The 23,874-nt window shown below is 57.1% G+C and overlaps 1 protein-coding gene across 6 annotated transcripts in view; it reads left to right on the forward strand.

Moving 5' to 3' along the window:
* Positions 1-2,865: 2,865 nt before the first annotated feature.
* The window catches only part of PDGFRB (platelet derived growth factor receptor beta), a 37,754-nt gene continuing 16,745 nt past the window's right edge, over positions 2,866-23,874 (forward strand). Inside the window, exons 1-8 of one of the 6 annotated variants that reach the window (XM_025435346.3) lie at positions 2,866-3,352; positions 18,564-18,657; positions 19,368-19,413; positions 20,571-20,894; positions 21,417-21,683; positions 22,420-22,547; positions 22,663-22,837; positions 23,437-23,629. In XM_025435346.3, coding sequence (XP_025291131.1) covers positions 19,374-19,413; positions 20,571-20,894; positions 21,417-21,683; positions 22,420-22,547; positions 22,663-22,837; positions 23,437-23,629 — 1,127 coding nt within the window. In that variant the 5' untranslated portion in view covers positions 2,866-3,352; positions 18,564-18,657; positions 19,368-19,373. Of the gene's footprint in view, positions 3,353-13,112; positions 13,280-18,375; positions 18,400-18,563; positions 18,658-19,367; positions 19,414-20,570; positions 20,895-21,416; positions 21,718-22,419; positions 22,548-22,662; positions 22,838-23,436; positions 23,630-23,874 lie in introns of those variants that run through there. The other 5 variants (XM_035715600.2, XM_025435345.3, XM_025435347.3 and 2 more) reach the window with 5 other exon arrangements.

Consider the following 23,874-nt stretch of genomic DNA (forward strand, 5'->3'; position numbering starts at 1 on the left):
ACCCCCCCACACACAGTCCTCGATGGTCCTGCTCATAGGTACTGCCCACTGTGCACGGGGGAAACAGGCCCAGAGAAGGAATAGTTCAGCTCAGGGGCACACAGTGATGGGCTGCACCAGAATGAGGGAAAAGCTGTATTTCAACACTGCTTCCAGACATTACTGAGTCCTTCAAGTACATTACAAATTGCACTCATCTTTCAAATCATTCCTCAAATTAGCTCCATTTGCCAGAGGAAGAAACTAAGGCTCAGGAGTTTCAGTGACTTATCCAAGATCATGCAGCCTGGAATCACAGAAGCCGAGATTGGAACCCGGTTCTGGCTCTGGCTCTGGAATCTACCCTGTCAGTCATGGCTCTCCTGCCTCATCTGTCCAGCTCTTGGTGAGTGCCCTGTGGTGTCCCATGTGGCTCTGCGTCCCCCAGCCCCATCTCAGCTGAGAGGAGGCACAGCAGCCCTGGTGCCTGCCAAGGGTTAATGGTGGTAGGGGCTAAGTGATTCCAGATGGGCCAGCCGGACGGCTGGGCTGGCCGGAAACCGGCCGCCGCCAGCTTCCCGGGGGAGCCACCACCAGCCACCCCCTCCCCTCCATGCTGCATCTCTGGCCCCCATCTGTCCCCTTGCTCTGGGGCCCACCAGCCTCTTCTCCCTACCCAGAGCCCAACTCTAAGACACTTGTAAAGAGAGCATCCCAAGGTCCTTCCAGCACAGTGAGTTCAACCCTATTATGTACAGATGGGAGACTGAGGCTCAGGGAAGAGAAGGTATCTATCCAAGGCCACACAGCCAGTCCACAGCTGGGTCTTCTCGCTTCCAGACTTGGGTTTCTTTTGGGGGGGAGTGGGAAATTAGGACTTGAAATGCCTCCTTGCTCCCCACCACCGCTCCCAGCTGTTCTGGTCCTAGCAGTTGGGCCAAGGCTTTGGAGGTGAATGGCCAAGGCAAATGCTAGGAATTGCAAAGACTCATAGAGTCTTCAGGCATAAGAAATCCCAATGTAGGCCTGCCCCTGTGGTTTTTGGAGGTCCCCTGTAGTCCCCTCTGTAATGACTCCACTGCCCCCAAGCTGGGCTGGGCCCCCTCTCTTCCCAGTCTCTCATGGCCTGCACACCATAGCTTAGGGCCAGTCTGATGGCCTGGCCCAGATGCTCTGCTGAGCAATCCCCACTCAGATAAGACCAAGAAATGACCTCAAGCTATGAGATTGTGGTTGGCGTAAAATCCCAGCTCAGGCAACCCTCCTGCTCTGTGAACAGGGGCTTAAGGTGAGGCCCAGGAGAAGAAGGGGGTGGACAGAGGTACAGAGGGTAGGACAGAAGGGGCTCTGGGCAGAGTCAGGCTCTACCTGTGTGACCTGGGACACCTTTTTTGCCCCTTCTCTAGGACTCAGCTCTCCCATGTATACAGTGTCAGGACAGAGGGTGACTTACCTCAACTCTCTAAACCCTTTTAAAATGATGCCCTTGTGGGTCATGTGGGTGGCTCAGTGTTTGAGCATCTGCCTTTGGCTCTGGACGTGATCCCTGGGTCCTGGGATCGAGTCCTGCATTGGGCTTCCTGCAGGGAGCCTGCTTCTGCCTCTGCTTCTCTCTCTCTGTGTCTCTCATGAATGAATAAACAAAATCTTAAAATAAATAAAATGATGTCCTTGAAATAAATAAAATAAAATAAAATAAAATAAAATAAAATAAAATAAAATAAAATAAAATAAAATAAAATAAAATAAAATGGTGCCCTGGGCATCTAAGGGCCAGAAGTGATTAGAGACATCTCCCGGTCTGAGGAAATAAGGGCAGAAGAAGAGGTGGGGACACGAGGTCCAGCCAGGTTTTGGAGAAGCCTTGACAGACCCTAGCAGGGAAGGGAGGGCAAGAGTCTGGAAAGGGGACATTAGCAGGTACTCGAAAATATGTGTTGGGTGACTGAATGAGATGCAGAGAAAAGGATAACCCTGGAAGAAGGCGGGGCAGGAGGCCCAGTCTGCTCTGCAATGGGAGTCTTGCCCCGGGGTCAGGTCACCTGTGTCTGTTCTGTCATGGAACTCGGGAGACCTGATTCCACTCCAGTTCTGCCATTGCTTGTGGGAGCTTGGGAAGCTCATTCCTCTTCTCTGGGCTTCTGTTTCATTGTCTATAAAATGGGGAAATAACCCTTTCCTGGTACTCGAGGGACAGCGAGATGACAGGAAGGAATGTGTTTGGAAATCCCAAGTACACCGGGTGACATCGCCAGGTCTCTTTCCCTCTCTGTGCCAATTCACACCTGAGCCTTGGGTTTCTTCTTGTGACAGCGACTGATAATCCCAAAGCCTCAGTTAGTTGCCCCTCTAAATGCACTCTCAGCCCCCCTGCTATTCCTCAGGGTACCTCCCTGTGCCTCCTGTGTCTCCACTAGCCAGGGCAGCCCTGGAGTCAGGGACTGTGTGTTGCTCACTACCACCTCCAGCACCCCGCATGGTGTCTAGCACATGCTTGTTCAATAAACGGATGTTGCCTGAATCAATCATATAGGTGCTCAGAGCTGCCCTTATGGATGTGGAAACTGAGGCACAGACAAGGGAGTCGGCCCCAGGTGCTGCGCGGCAGGGCATCAGAGAGGTGGGGCCGGACCACTTTTTAATAAAAGTGACTCAGCGGTTGGCGTGGGCTGCGGAATTTCTAAACATCCCCTCACATCCTGAGAGAGCAGGCGACGGAGAGAGCAAGCAGAGGGAAAAAAGGAAGAAAAACAAGAAACTTGGGGGAAAAGAAAGAGGGGGAAGAAACTGAAATTGAAAACAGACACACGCGTCCACCTTCCCCGCCCCCTCGCCCCCCTGCTCCCGGCTGAGCCAATCAGAGGCGGCCCTGCAGCCTTTCCCCCAAAGCAGGGGGAGGGCAGGGAAGCCCACAGTGGTGTGAGCTCCCGGGCTGCCAGCGCCCGCAGTCCCTGCCCATCCCGTCTGGGATCCAGGATCCCTCTGCGAACAAGTTGGAGGCAGAGGGCAGGAGGACGGCACGGAGAGGACCCGGCCCCCCAGACCAGCAGCTGGGGGCAGCAGCCTGTGCCCTGCAGCGCAGAGGGCCAGACCCAGGGCGGCCCCTCCTGGCAGCCCTGCTCCTCCAGAAGGATGCTTTGGCAGTGAGGCCACTCCTCACTCACCCCTGCAGCCCCCCACTCTCTCCATCCTCCTGAGGCTCCCAGGGCCCGGAGATTAGGCTGTCTTCCCTGCTCTGCGACCCAGCCGTGGCCCCGTTGGGGAGTCCAGCAAAGTCTTTCTGTTAATGAGAGGTCAGCGAGGAGGACTTCCTGGAGGGGGTGACAGCCCAGAGCTCAGGACTGTGCCCACCCCCGAAGGCATCAGCAGCAAGGTAAGTGCTGGGAGAAGGGGGATCCCCAGCCCCTTGTCCTGTCCCCTTGCTCCAGTCTGTGCCTTCTTGGGTAGGTCAAAAAATGGAAAATATTTTTAACAAAACCAGATGGGAAGAAGCTGGGAGGCTGTGGGCGACGTCAGGGCTGGAGGATCCAGTTTTCTCTTCTCCTGCTCAGGCTGCTTCTGGGGTGGGTGGCCCAGCCGGTCTCCATAGCCCTGCTGTCCCCTGCTTTTGCCAAATGAACCCCAGAGGTTTCTGGGTGCAGACTGAGGGCCTCCAAAACATAGAACCGCCTGAGAGGGCCGGGGAAAGCTGGCAGGAGCTCGAGAGGGGAATTGGGAGGCAGCAAGGAGGGTGCACGGAATGGAGATCTAGCAGGGGATAGGGGACTTCAGAGCCATGGCCCCTGTCTCTGGGCCCAAGCCTTGTCCTTAAGAATCTGTCTGGCTCTAGGCCAGTCGGCCGCCAGGCAACCTCTGGGGATTTAAATGGATTTGCAAATTTTCCAGATTCCTAAGATGTCCTTCCAAACCCCCAGTGGCTGGGAAAGTGCGAAGGCAAGGGGGCTGTGGCAGGCCTAGCCTAGCAGTCACAGTCTCACAGTCGGGGCTGTGGGGCTGGGGGCCTGGGATCCGCCGTCAGATGTAGGGGCCCCTCTGGAAAGAAGGGGGAGTCGGTTGCTGGGCCCTTCCCTCTGGACCCAGGCAGCTGCTCAAGCCGCCTCGCTGTCTCCCTCCTTCCGACGCTGCTTTCACTCCATCCTAAAACACGAATCTGATCACGATTCCTTCTTTGAGTCTCCCCTATAGAAAGCCCCAACTCCTAATAGTAGCTGCCACTGATTGACACTTACTGCATGCCAGGACTGTGCGGAGAGCTTTATGAGCATGATCTCACGTAACTCACCAGCGGCTCCAGAGGCAGGGATGGATTTTATGTTGGTTTTACTCGTGAGGTTCACAGCAGCTACAAAACTGTATCACGGTGCTAGTAACTGGCAGAGCTTGGGGAGATAATAAGCTCCCTGCCGCATTTCTCCAAACTTGGTCCTTGTGTTCCCGCCAGTCAGATCCCAGGGTCCCCAGGAGGAGTATGCACAATCTTGCCTGTGAGAATGCCCCTCCTCATTTTCCGTGAAGGAAAATGGAGGGAATGCCCTACCTCCCCCTCCTCCAGGCAGCCTTCCGGGGTCCTTCCAGTCTTCCAAGTGCTTGCCATGCCCTTTGCCTTGTTGCTTGGCCTTCTCTTCCTGTTTGTGCTCTGTGTGCACATCAGAGATCATTTGGGCCCCAAGTGACCCCATCTTGTTTTCCGTCCCCAACATATGCAGACAGGCAGGCAGTGAAACAGAAAATGTGCTGGCAAAAGGTAGGAGGGGCTCATTGAAGACTTGCTGTTCCCAAATGTGAGACCAGAACCAAGCCCCACCCTTCCCTCAGGTGCCCTTCCAGAACAGCACGCTGTTCCTCCAGACTGCATTTTTCTATGTCAAACAGGGAGGAGTGTCCCTGCCTGTCTGCCATCCCAGAATGCAGGAGGCCTCTAGGGAGATATCTGAGGTCATGCGGTCCTCCCCTGCCTCCTTGCAGCAGGCCCCGGATCCGTAGCCCCGGATCCGTAGCTCCGGATCCATAGTGCTGCTGTGTGGGTCACCGCCATGGAGTGCTTTCACTGTGCCAGGCACAGAGCCGAGACCCCACACACCTTGTCACCCCCACAGCAGCTCTTGGGAATCTGTATTGTCGTTACCCCTGTGTTGCAGACCAGGAAGCCAAGGCTCAGAGAGGCTATGTGATTTTCCCAGTGTCACATAGTTAGTAGAGTTGGTACTTAGGCCAAAGTCTACTTGAAACTGAAGACTTACCCCCTGGCTACCCAGGGAGCCCCAGGGCAGAAGGCAGGGAGTCTCCATTCTCCCACTGAGGCCGTTCCTGGCTCCAGCACCTTCGGCGGCAGGCTCCGCCCGCACTGGGTCTACCCGAAGTCTGGCCAGGTCCTAAGTGAGGAAGGAGGACCATCTGGCCAGCACCTTCCCTTTAGTGGTGATGGGACAGCCCTCCCTCCTCTGTGGGAAGAGGAGCTGAGATTTGTAATTGCCCCCAGATGTGGGACAGCGGAAAGCCCCGCAGATTCAGAGTCAGGAGACCTGGCGTTTGCCCTGGCTCAACTCAAGTCCGCTATGTTGCCAACTCGGGTCCCCGGATCCTTTTTTTCTGGGCTGTATCCACATCTGGAAGGTGTTGGGCACTGGGGTAAAGAACATCAGGTCTGGGCATCAGAGGACTGTGTATTATTCCCTAGTTGGCTCCTGCCTGGCTGTGTGACCCTGGGCCAGTGCTCTGTCTCTCTTGGCATCGGCCCCCTCCTCTGTAGGCAGCAGGGAGGCATGTAGTCTCCGTGAGGATAATATTGATAAAGGTGCGTAGTAGATCTTGCACTTCTCAGGGCTGGACCCAAAGGCCATTGGCTGAGAGAGGCCCACTGGCCTCCCTCCGTCCTGAACAGGACTCGGCAGTGAAGTTAGTCTATGCCTCACCAAGAGCTATGCCCCTGGAAGGGACCAGTCTAAAGGCCTACCTCCACCTTCCAGGCATGGTCTGGCTCTGAGACCTTCTGGACTGGAGGAGGGCACTTGGGGTTTTTGCTCAGGATGGGCTGCTGAGTGTGGTGGGGAGGGAGGAAGGAATGAGAGGGTCCCTAGACTGCCCTGAAGTGCCTGCCATGCCCATCTTACTTCCCTGCACATGTTTCAGAACCCTGTGGGCAGTGGGCCCTCGGCATGGGGGGACATCTTCCTCCACTGTCTTCCACAGGCCTCCCTGGGGGCCTCCCAGCGGCAGATTTCACAGCCGCTCAGCCTGGGAGCAGTGTGGGCAGGGTGAGATGACAGGGACCCGCAATCCCTGAGCACTTTCGTTGTACTTCCCATCCATTACTGTGAAGTTCACTGCTGTCATTCCTTGGGGCTTCAAACAGGCCTGGCATTCAGAAAGTGCTCAATAAATATTTGCCAAACTAATAGAATCATCACAGCAACCTCCAGGAGTAGATATAAACTCTCTCTGCTTTACAGATGAGGAAATGCCCAGAGAGGTTAAGTCAGTTGCCCAAGGTCCCACAGCTAGGAAGTAGTAGAGCTGGGTTTTGCATCCGGGTGTTTGTGACTTCAGAGCTCAGGACGCGAGGCTGGGTGGGGCACGGACCACCCCTGAGGATCCAGCATCAACTCTGAGAATGTGCCTCAGCCCCTCAGAGTTCCAGAGGTGGTCATCAGACCCCGGGACCCATCCTGTGTGACCGTGGGTGAGTCAGTCCTTCTCTGGGCTTCAGTTTTCCCATCAGTAAGACCAGGAGGTTGAACAAGATGATCTCTGAGCTCCTTCCAGGCCTAAAACAATTCCAGGATTCCAAGCCACGCCAGCCCAGATTGGCAGCCACACAAGCCCTGTTGTGTACTCAGGCATCATGCATATTTAACTTCACAATGAAAGGGTTTTTTCTTACCCTTTCTCTACCCTTTACAGAAAGAGGTCAGGATCGATGACCACTAATGGGAAACTGTAACCTGCAATAAAGAGGAGGAACTTTCTACAGTTAGGACAACCCATTCGTTATGCACTCAGTTTCTTGGGGAGCTCCAAGGGCATGTACCTGCAGAGCCCATGGGCCCATTTTTCTGGGATACAGAGGAGGGAGGGCCGGGAGATGTGCCTGCTGGAATGTGTATGTGTGGATGCTGTGAGCCTGCCTGTAGGCCCCTTCCAATGCTGATTTTTCAAATCTTGTATGCTCCGGTTTCAAGAGGAAGAAGGGCTTTGGCTGTGTGGTGGACGGATGAATGATGGGGTCCAGAGGTGAGAGAATCGATGTGGGGTACAGGTGGGAGCGGGTGTGTAATTTACACACTTGTTGCTTCCAGTGTAGGAGCCACCTTAAGACCCTCCCAAGACTTCAGATCCAGAGCCTGCAGGTGAAGGGCCTCTTGAACCCCCGGACTCCTTGCCCCAAGGAACCATCCTTCCCAGGTGTTTTCTGGGGTACCGTGCCCCCAGCCTAGTGCAGGAGGCTGAAAATCAAAGTGTATTGCTTTAACTGCATTAATATCCTCTCTTCTCCTTGCTTCAGATCAGGGCTATTTGATGTCTCAGGTGCCTGAAACCTTTCATCTGCCAGAGGTACCAGCTTCTCCGCCCTGTGATAGGAATGATTATCCCTTGGGAAGTGGGGGTAGCGGGCCAGGGAGTCAGTCCTTGAAGGTCAGATATGAAAAGGATTCTGGGGGTCACCTGGTTCAACTTCCTTCATGTATGGTTGGAAAACAGGTCCAGAGAACGGGAGGGGTGCGCCTCCAGTTGTACGGATGGTCGGTGGTAGTGTGGAGCTGGGGACCCAGCTGAGCACATGCTGTGTCTTCACCGTCCATTTCTGCCGTCCGAGGTTCACTCAGCCCCAGTTCTCCCTGGGCTGAGGTCTCAGGGCAACGTTTGGGCTGAAGAGGAAATGCCATTTCCATGAGGGGTGGGAACCCTCCGGGGTGGGTTTGTGGACTTGGAGCTCTCACCACATCACTTCTCCATTTTGGCCATGATTTCCTTTTATACAAGTGTTGGGGGAGGCCAAGGGGGCAGCTCAGTGACCCCAAATGTTCCATCTCGCTTTGCCCTTAGTCCTGCCAGGTTTCTGTGGCTGTTTCCAATCCTCATTGCTGCCCTAGTGGCGTTCCCTCCTGGGAAGTAGAACCAGCTGGAGGTCAGAGTCTCCGTGCCTGAAGCTGAGCCTCAGTTGGGCATGGGGGGATTCCAGGGCTAGTCCATAGGGCAGGGCTCAAAGCTGTCAAAGCTGTCACAGCCATAGCTGTGAAGGGAAAGTGGACTATGGACTATTCTGCTCTTACCTCAGTTCCTGGGCTGCAGTCAGTCTGCTGAATGGGTAGTGAATAGTGATAAATAAGTGCATGGAGAGATGGATAAACAGACCGGTGGCTGGCAGGCTGGCTGGACGCTTGGCCTCACTGTTAGTCCAGAGAGCAGAAATGATGTTCCACGCCTGAAATTCTTTTTTTTTTTTTTTTTTTTTGTAAAGATTTATTTATTTATTTGTTCAGAGAGAGTGAGAGAGAGAGGCAGAGACACAGGCAGAGGGAGAAGCAGGCTCCATGCAGGGAGCCCGACTTGGGACTCGATCCCGGGTCTCCAGGATCACACCCTGGACTGCAGGCGGCGCTAAACCGCTGCGCCACCGGGGCTGCCCACACGCCTGAAATTCTTAACAATTTTGTAACCAGGAACCCTGCGTGTCCACTTTGCAGTTGGCCCCACAGATTACATGGCTGGTTCCGCTAGGGAGTTTTAGGCAGGGTTTGAGAAGGTTTTGTATCCAAAACTGGCCTCGCTGCCTCCACTGTCCCCATTCGAACCCACACCCTCCCATAGATGCTAACCTGCCTTGTTACTCCTGTTTGAGGACAGGAGCTCCTCCCCACCCCCGTAGTGCTTGGAGTTGGACTCTTACCACTGCCCAGCCAGCAGCCAATTCCAACCCCCCGACCACATCCCGCTATCAATGCCCTGAAAGTTGGCTACCTAGCGCCTCCGGGACAAAGCCTAAATCTTCACCCAGGACCCTAAGCCTTTCCCAAAGTGACCTCCACAATATCTTCCTCATGTCAGATGTGAGCCTTTCCCTACCCCTTTGCTAAAGAGCTCTGATTTCTTTAAAAAAAAATTTTTTTTTTAAGATCTTATTTATTCATGAGAGACAGAGAGAGAGAGGCAGAGACACAGGCAGAGAGAGAGAAGTAGGCTCCATGCAGGGAGCCCGATGTGGGACTTGATCCGGGGACTCCAGGATCATGCCCTGGGCCGAAGGCAGGCGCTAAACTGCTGGGCCACCCAGGGATCCCCAAGAGCCCTGATTTCTGATGTAAAAGTTCTCCCCCTGCTGTTTTCCCAGATGCCCTGAGTTCTCTCTCCCACTTACTACACAGAGCCATGTGGGATAGCCAGGAGTGACCCTTGCCTGGCATCATCTACCGAAGAACCCCACTAAACCCTGGAGGCCCAGCTGGAGGCCACCCTCTCCTCACTGGAATAATCACGTATTCATGACCCCTGCCCTTTACTGAGCACCTATTATGTGACAGGTGCTTTTCATCATCACCACTAACCCTCCCAGCAATGGAAAAGGAAGTCCCTTCTGTCATTTTTCTGGAAACTGGGACTCAGGGAAGTTAAAGTCAAACAGGTCACGCAGCTACAAGGTAGGAGGGCTGGCACTTAACTTGGACCTGGATTAAGTCACAGCGTGACTGCAGCCCCTGGCCTGGCTGAGCTCCCATGTGCTTTTGGTGCCCTGGGTGGCATCGTGCACAACTTGCTGCCATCAAGGGCCCCCTTTTGCCCTCTAACCTAGCCTGTCCCATCACCACCCTAGAAAGAAAGAGTCACCATCACCTGCCTGTGCCAGCTCCCCAGCCTAGTGAACCCTGAGGTATCAGGGGACAGCTGAGGGCCCGGGCCTGAAGACCAGAAGGGCTGACCCTATAAGGCCATTTGATCTTTTAGGCTGTGGAAGCATCTATTAAGCATCCATTGTATACCTAATTCCATATGAGGAATTTGGAGGCATCTGAAAAAATTGTTAGGTGCGTTTCCTCACTCAGGAATCGAGCGAAGGGACTAAGACAAAGGTACAGGAAGGACGTGGTTGCCAGAACCCACTGAACTTGGGTTCGGGTCCTGGGTGGGCCTTTACAACCCTGACTGTGCAGGGAGACACCCCCCTCTGGCTGAGCCGGCTGCAGCTCCCCGTTCCAGAGGAGCCCCTCTGCAGGGGGCTTTCCCAGCATCTCATCTATCATGGGCCTCCCCCCCAAGCCTGGCCGGGGTGGGGGCCGGGCTGCGCACTCCCTGGCCGGCCAGAGTGCCGCTCTCCCGTGAGTGAAGGAAGAAGAACGAGGCCACTGACTTGGCACAGGGCTGTGTGCCAGGCCCTGTTCTAAGCGTCTTACTTGTATGAACTCATTCAGTGGCCTCCACTGCTCGGGACGAGCCCCGACTTCCAGATGGGCATGCCGAGGCCCAGAGGAGCCGAGTGACAGTCTGTGGGAGAATCAGGGTGCAGGGCCAGAGAGAGGGGTGAGAGGCGGGCGGAGAGAGGGAGAGGGAAGTGAAACGTGGGACTTTCTCGCCCCGAGGGCTCTGAGGGGAATCTCAATGCTCCCGTTGGCTCCTGTTGGTGGCAGGGCCTCTGTCAGCCAGCTCCAGCTCCCTCTCTGCCCGCCGGCGGCCTGGGCTCGGGGCTGGTGGGGGCAGGCCACGTGCTGGTGGGTCAGGACCAACGGCCTGAGGCCTGCCTGCCCCCTGCCCACTTGGCTCTGAGAACCCATTCTATTTGCGGCCCCCACCCCGGCCCAGGGCTGATCCCGGCCTGGCAGCAGCCCCGGGAACAGAAGGTTTGCTTGTCTGCGCCCGCCGCACCCCCCTCCCCAGCCTCGGCCTGGGACCCCTCTCGGGGGCTCCTCTGGCTGCCAGGACCTGGGCTCTCCGTTGCCATGGCACCGGCCGGAGATGAGGCTCTGGGGGGCAGGGGAGGCCGTGCGGGGAGGGCAGCGAGGGATGGTGGAGGCCCGGAACTCTGCAGCTGCCGAGGTGCTGGGGCCCCACCAGGGGCGGGCCTGGAACCCGGGCACAGCCGGCCACACACCTAGCCCGCCTGCCTGGATGCTGCATCTCCGAGGCGCTCGGGGACGGGCCACTGTGTGGGCATGGCCCCTGCCAGCCCCAGGCTGTCCTCAGCAGGGACTCCTCTCCTCAACCGTGTGCTCACCCTCTGGCTCTGCAGTGAAGTTGCAGGAAAGTTCTGAGCTCCATCCCTAGCTTGGCTTTACCTTACTGGGTGAGCTGGGGCAGGCCCCTTGCTCACTCTGCACCTCAGCAAGGGAAGGATAGGACCCTGACCTCAGGATCCTCCGGTCCTTGAGAGCCTGGATTCTGTATGGACCCCATTAGGGTAAACTTATTTGGTACCGTTTCCTTGTGGACAGACCTGTTTCTGGGCTGGAGACATACAGTCTATCGTGACGGTTAAGAATACACGTTTGGAGGGACTCCTGGGTAGCTCAGCGGTTGACTGTCTGCCTTCGGCTCAGGTTGTGATCCCAGGGTCCTGTGATTGAGTCCCAGATCGGGATCCCTGCAGGGAGCCTGCTTCTCTCTCTGCCCATGTCTCTGCCTCTCTCTCTGTCTCCAATGAATAAAAAAAAAAAAAAAAAAAAAGAATGCAGGTTTGGAGTCAGACGAACCTGAGTTTGCATCCCAGCTTCATGGCTTACCGGCTGTGTCGCCTTGGACAAGCTACCAGACATCTCTGAGACTCAGTTTCCTCCTCATGAAAGGGAAATCAAGATTGTAACCCCCTCACAGGATTGTTGTGAGGACAAAACAAAATCCCTGGTGTAATGAAAATTTTTAATAGCCTGAGCCCTGAGGATCCTGAGCCGTCCAAGAATGGAGTGGGTTCCGGATGAGGTGGTGAGACCCTGGCCACGGGAGGTGTGCTGCTGTGGACCGACAGCTCCTTGGTTGGCAGAGTGGGAGGGGCAGACGTGAGCAGGGAGTAGCTGTGACCCCTCCCGGCCCCACGGTCGCACTCCTGGCCCCACGGTCACAGGGCTCTATGAAAGACGATGTGACGCCCATCCTGTTCTTCAGCTTCAGTCTCAGCCCAGTACAAGGAAAGCAGGATGGATGGGACAGGTCAGGACGCCGAGGGGAAGGAGTGGGGCGGGTGGCTCACAGGCTCAGCCTGTGCTATGTGCCAGGCAGGGAGGCCGTCAGGTGGCGTGGAGCCAGTGTGCTCTGGGGTCGGTCTGCTGGGGACTGGGCACTGGCTTCACCCCTGACAAAGCTCCGTTGACCTCAGGCAAAGGATCCAAGCACTCTGTGCCTTGCTCTCCTCATCTGTGAAATGGGACAGCAACACAGAGGGGTCACAGACTGTCCCAAAGTCATTCACATAAAAGGCTTAGCCCAGGTATCGGGTGGCACCAACTAAATCAAAGATAGCTATTGAAATTCCTGCTGTTTGCAAGGCCTGCTAGCGCCTTGTTCCATTCTGCCGGGGCTCTAGGAGGTCCAGATGGGATCCAGAGGACTCTCGTCCTAGGATCCACGGGGCCTGTGCAGAACCAGGCCTTCGGCCCTGGGGTGGAGGTGCCCTGGGGGTGGAGGTGGGCAGCCACGGGATGGACAGAGCAGGGAGGCCAGCGAGGCGCCAGAGAAGGCAGGAAGTGTTTGCTCGGCAGGAGCACTCGGCAGGCCTCCCTCCCTCCCTGACCTCCTTCTCAGGACGGTTCCCAGCCTGTGTGGGGACCCAGGCCCCCTCCCCTGGGCCCCCAGTGGCCGTGAGGCACACACTGAGCGCTTTCCCACGAGCTGTTCCAAGTAACTGGGCCCGCATTGTCCCCCACCCCCAAGCACACACTCTGGCGGGTGAGGGGGTGTGTGGCAAGAGGAGGGGGGGCTCCGGCGGTGGGGGGAATCAGTCCGTTCTTTATCAGCCTGGCTCTGATCCAGACAGATGTTTCGTTTTATTTTGAACTTCCAGAAAATAGGTCATTTCTTTCCATTGTGTCCCTGGGGAGGCCTCCTGGGGAGAAAAGCACAGAGTGAGTGACGAGTGTGGGGGCCTTGCTTGGGCCCTGGGGAGCTGGGAAGGCAGCAACCTCCTGTCCCCAGTCACGATGAGCTGTCGCCAGGGCCAGGGCACCAAGTTTCTTAAAGGCTGAGCTAAGAAGCCAGCCACTTCCTGGGGGTGACAGAGAGAGAGCCACGGAGGGGCCAGGGAAGGACATGATCAGAGAGGTATTTCAGAAAGGTTCCTCGGGCTGCCGTGTGAGAAGAGGCAGGAGGGGACACATCAGAGGTGAGGAGACAGAAGGAGGGCGGTGCAGTAGGACAGCCAGAGGCCACCAAGCTGGTGCCGGGGGCGGGGGGGACAGGGGTAGGGGGATCAGAATGCCAGCCCATGGAACTGGCACTGTTATTCTCCCCACCTGGACTTCCAGAACAGCTAGAGCCCATGCCAGGCCCCAACTTAGTGGATTTCTTCTGCTTGGTTTGGGGGAGTTCATAGGTACCTGGACACATGAAGGCCCTGAGGCTCTAGAGGAGCATGGCAGATGGTAAGGCCGGGAGCACCAAGCTGCGTCGCTGTGTGATTGGGCCAGGTTGCTCTCTCTCTGGCCTTGATGTGATCCTCAGGCTTGCGGGGAGATTCACTGTGCTGGAGGGGGAGTGCTGAGCCTTCACCAACAGATAGAAGTGGAGCTTCGGATTGAGGGTGGCAGGCGGGAGCCCCACAGCCTTGGCCCCTTCCCAGGCTTCCACCCCCTCTACCCAATGGACCCTGCGGTCCTCCCTGGCTCCCAGGATGAAGTCCCCCCTCGCCCCCCATGCTGCAAGAGCGCACCTACATCTCAGCCCACTTGGAGTAAGGCCACATGGGCCACATGGGCCACACGGGCCACACTCTGCCAGGTCCAGTCAGAGTGGCCCTCACTCACGTGCTCTCCCAGCTGCTGGAGGGAGGACTCAGTCCCTGGCTCCAGATGCCTCTTGCCCCCACACACTCCCAGGCCTAAAGCTGGCTGCCTTCTCTGAGCTGAGTCATGACATCCAGGCCAGGGGCCCCTCCCTGGCCCCCACCCCCACCCCAGCATTCCAACTCTGCATAGCCGTCTTCCTTCCAGAGCAGGGTCCTGAGAGCCACAGCAAGGCGGCCCTGGAAGTGCATCCAGGACAGCCCCACGCACCCCGTGTACAGATGGGAAGACCAAGGCTCAGAAAGGGACACAACTGCACTGTAGATGGGTGATAGAGCTGGGGCTGGAACCCACACCCCCTAATTCCCAGCTAGGGATCTGCTCCAGTTTGTCCCAGGGGACGCCAAGGGTCGGGGGGAGAGAAAGGTGTGCAGAAGAGAGGAAGAGGCCACCGGCAGGACACTTGAGTCCGTGTCCCACTTCTGCCTGCAAGAGGAGCCACTTCCTCTTGGTCTCAGTCCCGGTTCCCTGTCTGGGAGGGGCAGGACAGGGAAAGTGACTTTGATATGGAGGTTTAAGTATGGCAGGGCAGGGGGCGTTCTGTGGGAACAGAGTAGGCAGTGGATGTGGTCCGAACGCTGGGTCTTGAGCCACCAGTCCCACATCGGAGCTGGGACTGGAGCCAGGGCTGCCCGGTCAGGTGAGCATCAGTGTCCCGCTGGCCACCTCAGCCTGAGGTCAGAACATTGGCACCTGTCCCAGGTTTTCTCTTGGCCTCAGTTTTCCTGCCTGTACAATGGGCACAGGAAGAAGGTTGGATTGGATAGATGATCCCTAAGGGCTGTGGAGCGCTGCTATTCCAGGACTCTAACCCCGTGACTCCACAGCTAAGCCTCCTCCTCCCTCTGGCATCTCGTTTATTCAGGGCATCCCTGGCCAGAGAGCCCCACTCCTCCTCCTTGAAGCAGGGCTTCCTCCCAGCCCCCCTCAAGGCTACTTCTGCCCAGCCTGTTCCCTGCCTCCGGATGGAGGGTCCCTCTGTCCATTCAGGTACCCACAGCCCCTCCAAACCCTAAAGTAGCTCAGTGGCAGCTCTCAATCCTGCCCCTTCCCTTATCCTTATCTCAGAAAATGACATGGTGTCCCAACACACACACACACACACACACACACACACACGCTCCTGCCCCCCTCCCCCTGGTATTCCACATCAGAAACAGAGGAGTGGGGGCTCACGTAAACTACCTCTCACTCCGGCCCCCCAGCATCCATCACCAAGTCCCATCTCCTCTCAGCTAAACACAACTCAGTGCCATCTGTCTGTGTCAGCCCCTACCACCCTCTCCCCAGCCCAGATTGAGAAGGTGGTGGCACAGGCTGGCATAGAGGACTCTGTGCCCATTCGGTCTCTGCTCTGCATTCCTAGGCAAGTTCCCTAAGTGCTGGCTGCCTCAGCTTCCCCATCTAAAACAGGACTGATCCTTGTATCTAGCTCACAGAGTTGGCTGAGGAGCAAGTAAGTCGCTCCACGTCAAGTGCTCAGAGCAGAGCACTGACATGCGCTGGCCTGTTAGGTGTTGTGGATGTGTGTTCAGGTGTGTTGGGGCCCATGTGCACGCAGTCTTTGCGTACTGCATGTGCACAGCTTTGCTTGGGTGGGGTGCGCATGTGATTTGCGGCGCGTGTGCACCCCTCCCATGGGCGTGTGGGAGAGCAAGCAGTCAGCAGTCTATGCTGTGTGCACGTGTGCTGCCATGTGTGCTGGGCACAGTGGGGGGGAGCTGTGTGCACGTGGGTTTTGTGTGGGCATGCACATGTGCAGTGCCTGCGTGAGGGCTCAGCACACACATGGCCTATTGCACACGGATGTGTTTCCGAGCAGCGTGTGAGTGAGCGCGTAGGCAGGGGGTCTGTGGTGTGTGTGCACATGCTCACCGTGTGCAAGCCTCCCGCACTGGCAGCCGTGGAGGCCCGCCTTCTTGGCCTCCCTGTGTCGTGGGAGTCTCGGGACCCCGAGGGAGGGAAGCTGCTGCTGGCGGATGTGGCCAAGAGGGACTGGATTTATTTAGATTAAGGTGGTGGGAAAGCAGTGGAGGCTCATATGAGCTGGAAAGACAGAAGGCTGGGCTCCAAATGATTCCCCAAGCATGCCTGCTCCCCTGGACTTGGGGTGCACGTTCTACTCCCCCAAGGGGGTCCTTCTGATTCACTGTGAGCAGTGGGTCCCTCTTTGGACCTCTGTCCCTGCAACCTGGCCAAAGTAAGAGGAATCATGCGGTCTTCCTGGCACTCAGCACTCTCCCTGAGAGTCCTCTCCCTCCCTCTGCTTCAGGGACCTCCCCAGGCAGGAGAGTATGGTACGTAGGAGGGTGCCTGCTTCCTGACTGTGCCATCCACCTTGTCCCAGGTGACTCCTCCCTGGAGTGTAGCCCTCCTCCTGAAAGGGGGAAGTTGTCAGAGGCAAACCCCCAGCCTCTGAATTAGTGGCTTGGGCCTTTCCGGGGTTGGCCGGCACCGCAGCAGCCTCTGAGAAGCATGGAGGTCCATAAAGCATTGGGTAGATAACTGAGGGTATCAAGGAGTCATCTAAGATAGCCCGGGAGGTTGGGTGCCCCCAAACTCTACTCTCATTCTTCCTAGTCCCCCTGTTGTCTATGCCACCCTTCCTCTTGCCACTTCCTTGGGTTTCCATATCACTGGTTTATTTGTCTCAAAGTCTCCTGAAAGATTGCCTAACTCCTAATTGTAGAGGTGGGAAATAGGAGGCCCAGAGAGGGAAACAATTCGTCAAAGTCCACACAGCATGTCTGTGACCAAATGGTGGGGGAAATTCAATTGGTGGAATGAGATGGGCTATGGATTCTCACATGACCCCAAGCCTCAGTGATGTAGCCCCCTCCTTCTTTTTTCTTTCTTTTTTTAAGATTTTATTTATTTGTTCATGAGAGACAGAGAGAGAGGCAGAGACACAGGCAGAGGGAGAAGCAGTTTCCATGCAAGGAGCCGGATGTGGGACTAGATCCTGGGACCCCGGGATCACACCCTGAGCTGAAGGCAGACGCTCAACCGCTGGGCCACCCAGGCGTCCCTGGCCCCCTCCTTCTCATTGGCCCTCACTTCCCATAAACCACCCCAGCAGGAATAACAGTGACCAGAACCTTCCCTCTGGCCAAAGAAGTTTTAGAACAGGTGTGGCTCTTTGAGTTGCCCCATCCAAACCTCTCCCTGTATTCATGGGGGGAATCTGAGTCCCAGAGAAGGCGGGAGGCTTGCTGAATCTCACGGTGAGTCTGAGGCCCTGTTGACCAGAGCCCAAATGCTCATTTCCTAGAGAGAGAAGTCAGCCCAACGTCCCTGGGTCATCCACACTCGCCCTGAGCCCTTCTGCCCAGCCTATCCTCCCTAGCCTGATTATGCCTCTTCTCTGTGCGGCTAGGCCATGATTCTGTCCCTCTCTGGTCTGCTGCCTATTCAAGAAGGCCCCTCCTTGCTCAGTCTGAGACTCTGAGCCCCCCCCCCCCCCCCCCCCCCCCCCCCCCCCCCCCCCCCCCGGCCCCAGGCCCAGCGGGAAAGGAGCCAGGGTCAGGGGGAGCTGGGGGCCCAGCCCGCAAGGCCCAGCCTTCCAGAGCCAGGCCAGCCCTGGTTGCAGTGACCTCCCATCTCCAGGCCAGCCGACCAAATTCCTCCTTTAGAATAATAAACAGTGTGGCCAGCCAGGGAGGCTGGGAGGGGAGGGGCAGGGAGGCTGAAATGACCCCCTCCCCCAGCCTGGGCTGCTAATGATTTTCTTTGGCTGAGATCTCAGGCAGGAAGAGGGGAGCCAGAGGGGCACCCACCGAGGGGCAGATGGGCCTCTGTGGAGGCCGCTGGCTCTGCAGCAGTGGCCCTGCTCCCTCCTACTGGCGGAACACTGGCATCCAGCTGGAGGGGCTGGGGCGGAGGGATGGGAGTAGGGATGCTGGGGAGGGACTGGGTTTCGTGTCTGGAACAGTTGAGAGAGAGGAGAGGGGAGGAATGAGGAGACCCTCAGGCAGGCCGGTCCAAAGGGACTGGGAGAAGGAGGAAGGGCAGAGCAGAGTGGCTCAGAGAGCTTCTGGGGGTGCTGGGCAGAGCTGAGCGTGGGGCCCCGCCGCATGTGAAAATGCGGCCCTGTACTGGGACACTCTCCATCATCCCATTTTGAGAACCGGAGACTGAGGACGCACACGGAGCCAGGGCACAGTAGGCAGCGCCGCTGGGGCTCAGGCCCCGGAGCCCAGCCACTGAGCCCAGCCCCGGAGCCCAGCCCCGGATTGGAAAGTAAAGGGCCCGGAGGGGGCGTGGCGTGGGCGACCTGGGCGGGGCCCGAGGGGCGGGGCCTGAAGTGCAAAGACCGCGCACCTGGAGGCTCCGGGTGCCCGGTCACGTGGCCGCTCCCCAGGGTTCTTGCTCGGCGACCCCGGCCCACTCCTGGCCTCTTTCCTGTCCGGCTGCGGCCAGCCCCTTGCAGGCCTGGCTCTTGGTGGGTGGGGTCCTCGGCGGGGCTGCCAAGCGCAGGGATGGAGCAGAGAGCCTCCCGATTCAGCCTGTCTCTCTGGTCCCCGCTCCCTGCTCCTGCTGCCTCCTTCACTGTGCGCTTTCTCCTTCTCCAGCTCTGTGGCTCTCTCTCGGCCTCTATCATTCCAGGTCTCGGTCTCCGGCTTCGACAAGCTCTGCTGTGTCAACCTGCGCAGACTTCTTTCCCCTCCAGAGCCTTGGTTTCCCTGTCTGGATAGTGAAGGTGGGGGGCTTGGATTCAGTAGTCCCCAAGGACCCTTGAAGCCTTGCCCAGCGGTGGGGCCTCCCCTGGGCCCGACCCCTGGCCCTTCTCCGCTAGGCCTCCTTGTGTGGCTTGGGGCCCCGTAAAGGGGGCCCAGGCATGGGGCTGCCCCCCCCCCCCCACATTCCGCAGTCCTGACTCCCCCGCTTCCCTTCCCACAGCCGCCTCCACTTCCTGTTGTGCTTTTAGAGCCTGTGGGAGTTCTCTGGGTTCTGGCTTACCCCCTCCTGCTCCCCCAGGCCTTTCATCACGCTTTCCCAAATATTTGTCCTGGCAGATAAGAGCCTGGTATTGGAACTGTCACTCGGAGGACTGGCTGTTGGAGCTGGCGGGCCCCTGGACACTATCCAGCCCAAGTCCCCCACTCCCACTGTACATACACAGAAACTAAGGCCCAGAGTGGCCTGGGTTCACCCAAGGCTACTGGAGAGGTAGAGGCAGAGCCAAAGTAGGGTCTAGACACCCTGAAGCCGAGCCCAGTGCAGGGGGAGGGGACTCTTGGGCATGAGTGCCCTGTTGACCATGAGACATGAGTGGCTTTTGACTTTAGTGCCACGGACATGGAGGTTGGGTAGTCTGGGCTGAGGTTCATTCTGCAGGACTCAGGTGCTAAGTCAGATTTCACAATGACTCTGCCCACCCTGAGCCCTGACCCCTGTTTAACTCTGCAGGACACCATGCAGGTTCCAGGCACCATGCCAGCTCCTGTCCTCAAAGGTAGGTACATTGTGGCTTCCAAGTGTCATGCCAGTTTCTGTTGTCAAAGGGGTGGGGGTGGGGAGGTCCCTCTGGAGCTGGCAGGGGCAGTACATGTTAGCACCCCGGGAGCGTGGGGGGCTGGGAGCCCAGGGGCGCTGCTATGCTCTTGAGCTTCCATTTCCTGCCTTTCCAGTGGCGCTCAGTGAAGGCCTTCTTCAACTGTTCACTCAGCTCAGAAATCTGGCTGGACTCCTGCTTGTCCAGAGCTATTAGTTCAAATCCTTTGCTCAACCCTCCATACCCTATACCTCTTCACCAGCTGTCCCCATCCCACTTGCTAACAGTCACCCCGGTGTCCGGTGTCCCACCTTCTCAGCGCTCTTTGGTATCAGCCTAGCTGGTCTGCTTCTGGTCTGAGACTCCCCTCCTGGCCTGGATCTCTCACTGGTTGTGAGCTCCCAAGTCCTGCCTGGGCTTCTGCAAGCACACCCTTCCCTCACTACTGCCTGTTACATGCTGTCAGTGCTCCAGGGGCTGGGTGGCTGACCAGGCAGTCATTGGTCACTGGCAATTAGTGATCAGCCGACGGCCAACTGGCTGATTACCTGCGGGTCTAGGGAACATGGCTTACAGAATCCTTCCCAGAGGACATCAGCAGGGGAAGTGAGACCAGTCACTTGACACCCCCACCCCACCCCAGTTCCCAGTGGCTGCTGAGTTTCTCCTGCCCCGTCTGCCTTACTCTGAGCTACCCTGCCCCACCTTCCCCAGTCATGGCCGTCTCTGGGCTTGGGTGGAACTTAGGAGCTGGAGCAGCTGCAGGGAAGGGGCTCAGAAAGTGACCTGGGAAGTAATGCAGGAACTGGAGGCCTGGGAATTGCTTCCCGAGGATTTCCTGATGCCTTCGGGAGAATGTGCCCAAGCCTGAACATAGCATAGCTGGAGGATTCTGAGACCTGGCATCTAGAGGCACGATCAGGAGGCCAGGAGGCTGGAAGGAGTCTTGGGGCCTGGGCACTGGGCAAGCAGGCTTCAGAGCCATGGGTTCCAGTCTATGTCAGATTAGGGAGGTGTGTTCTTCAAAGACTGTGCAGGTATGGCCTCCCCCAGGCTCAGCTGTGAGGAGTGGTGCTGATGCTTCTGTGCCCTGACATCTGATGCCTTTCCTCCCAAAGGCCAGGCACTGTGGCTGCCGCTGCTGTTGATGCTGAGCCCACAGGCCTCCAGCGGCCTGGTCATCACACCCCCGGGGCCGGAGCTTGTCCTTAATATCTCTAGCACCTTCGTTCTGACCTGCTCGGGTCCAGCTCCGGTGGTATGGGAACGGTTGTCCCAAGAGCCCCTGCAGAAAATGGCCAGGACCCAGGATGGCACCTTCTCCAGCACACTGACACTGACCAATGTCACTGGGCTAGACACGGGAGAGTACTTTTGCACCTACAAAGGCTCCCATGGGCTGGAGCCTGATGGGCGAAAACGGCTCTATATCTTTGTGCCAGGTAAGCACCCCCACCTGTGTGCTCCCTCCCTGACTTCTCTTCTCAACTGCAGGTATCTGGGGGAAGCTGGGAGTGCTTAGTGACATGGTGAGACACAGCCAGCTTAGAAATGCAGACAAATCATGGAGCCCAGCCTGGCTTAGTCCAGGAGGATGTTCACTCCCATCCCTGGGTCTGGAGATCTGACTTTCCCTGACAGCCCACCCCATTCCTGGCTCCCAAGAACTCTGCCTTCTCAGAGGGTCCCAGTGTGCTCTTTTTTGGTCTCTACCTCCCATCTTTCCCATTCTCCAATCTCCGGGTACCGGCTGCCCTTGGACTTGTGGCTTATCTTCTTTCTTACCCTGGTGCTGACCATATCAAATGTTAAAGCTGGAAGGGACCTCTGAGAGCATCCTTATTCTGTAAAGGGAAGACTGAGGGCCAGAGAGGGAAGACACCTGCTCAAGTTCACACAGAAATTCAGAGGAAAGCCAGCAAACCAACTCCCCTGACCTTAATTCTTGGTCCCACACATGGCAGATCCCACTATGGGCTTTCTCCCGGTTGACCCTGAGGAACTCTTCATCTTTCTCACGGAAATAACGGAGATCACAATTCCATGCCGAGTGACGGATCCAAGACTGGTGGTGACACTACACGAGAAGAAAGTGGATATCCCACTGCCCATCCCCTATGACCACCAACGTGGCTTCTCTGGTACCTTCGAGGACAAGACTTATGTCTGCAAGACCACCATCGGGGACAAGGAAGTGGATTCTGAAGCCTACTATGTCTACAGCCTCCAGGGTGAGCCCCCTTTCTGGCCTGATGCTCAGCAGAGGCAAGTATGACCCTCCGTAGAGGTATAGCCCTTTCCAGTTTACAAAGTGTGCAATTCCATTTTTCACTGGATTCTCACTGTAGTCTTGGAAGGCAGGTACTGTTTGCCCACTTTACAGATGGAAACCCGAAACACGGAGGATGGAGTATTCCTGAGGTCATGAGGAGTGTTAGTGGCAAGGCTGGGCTGTACATCGTGGCAGGCAAAGGCACAGGCCTTGGAGCCAGTTGGGTTTGAATCCCAGCTGTGCACTTCCCATCTGAGTGCCTTTGCACAAGGCACATAATCTCTCTGAGCCTGCCTCTTCCTCTGCAAAATGAGGAAAACAATGGCTGCCCACCTGGTGGGATTATTGTGAGGATTAAAGGTAGAGGCTCCCCGTTACATGGTTGTGCTCCATACATTTCTCCTTTACCTAGATGCCCAGAGAATGCATTGATTCAAGACTGTTATCCTTCTAGGACGTCAGCTCCACGAGGGCAGGAAGTTTGTCGTGTTTATTGCTAAAGTCCCAGTGTCTAGCATAGGACTTGGCATATAGGAAGCTTTTAATAAATATTTGTTGAATGAATGAATGAATGAATGAATGAATCTTCCGCACCAGTCATTCCTTCCCTCTCTGAACCCCCACCCCGTCCCCCAGCGGAAGGGCTGGTGGCTGGTCATAACTTCCTCAGCCCTAAGCTACTCTCTCTCCACTAGTGTCATCCATCAACGTCTCCGTGAATGCAGTGCAGACTGTGGTCCGCCAGGGTGAGAACATCACCATCATGTGCATCGTGACCGGAAATGAGGTGGTTAACTTTGAATGGACATACCCACGCATGGAGGTATTGCTGGGCCAGGGTTTGGAGAAAGGGCCAGGGAGGGTTGGGTATCTTGACTTGCAGCCTAACTTCTTTGACCCTGCCTGATTTGGGGTGCTTGCCCCACCTGTCCCTACAGAGTGGGCGGCTGGTGGAGCCAGTGACTGACTTCCTCTTCAATGTGCCCTCCCACATACGCTCCATTCTGCACATCCCTAGTGCTGAGCTTGGCGATTCAGGGACCTACATCTGCAATGTATCAGAAAGTGTGAATGACCATCGAGATGAAAAGTCCATCAACGTCACCGTGGTTGGTGCGTGCCTTGGGCTTAGCCCCAACCCTCCTTCTGAGCTGGACCTAGACCTTCTCAAAGCCCTGGGGGGTACTGTCAGCTGCATTCCAGTACAGTCCTAGCTTCAGTACCAACCAAAGCGCATTTCCAGGAGAAACCCAAAACCCAAACCCAAACCCAAATGCAGCGTCCGCCCCAAATCCAACTCTGATCCCAGTGTAGACTTTCTGCCAGCCCTAACCCGATTTCTAAACCCAACCGCCATCCCAGGCCCGGGCAGCTCCATCCTCAAGTTCAACCATGCTGCAACGCACCTCAACCGCAATCCCGAGCCAGAACACGCTCAGTGAGAACGATTCCAGTCCCAATCCCAAGCCCGGCCCCCAAATCCATATCAGCCCCAATTCAGCCCCTAGTCTCAGCTCCAACTCTGGGAGCTCCATCCCTGGAGTGAGGACCATCAGGTCCTGAAGCCTGAAGCCCCGCCCCCGAGGGCTGGGCTCCGCGGGCAGCCAGTGGATGCCCCGCCCCGGGAGCCCCGCCCCCAGGAGGCGCTGCCCTATTGGTAGCCGGGCCTAGCCCCGCCCCCGGGGCCCGCCCCTGACGGCCGCCCCTTGCAGAGAGCGGCTACGTGCGGCTGCTGGGGGAGCTGGACGCCGTACAGTTCGCGGAGCTGCACCGCAGCCGGGCTCTGCAGGTCGTGTTCGAGGCCTACCCGCCGCCTACTGTCGTGTGGTTCAAGGACAACCGCACGCTAGGCGACTCCAGCGCAGGCGAGATCGCCTTGTCCACACGCAACGTGTCTGAGACCCGGTGAGCAGCAGCCCACCCCCTCCATTCTTGAGCAGCCTTCAGCCACTGGACACACCTAGACCCACCTTCCCTGAGAGCCCACTATGTGCGAGGCGCCGTGCCAGGCACTGGGGAGGCTGCAGACACCCGAATAGACTGCCCCAGCCCTCCTAGAGTTTCCTGGCCGGACACGGGTCAGATGATCCCCCAAGTGGTTGGGTGTCCTTGTGATGGGTGGAGCCAGCAGGGAGCAGCTGAGGAGAGAA

Source organism: Canis lupus, chromosome 4 (genome assembly GCF_003254725.2).
Source record: "Canis lupus dingo isolate Sandy chromosome 4, ASM325472v2, whole genome shotgun sequence".
NCBI lineage: Eukaryota > Metazoa > Chordata > Mammalia > Carnivora > Canidae > Canis > Canis lupus.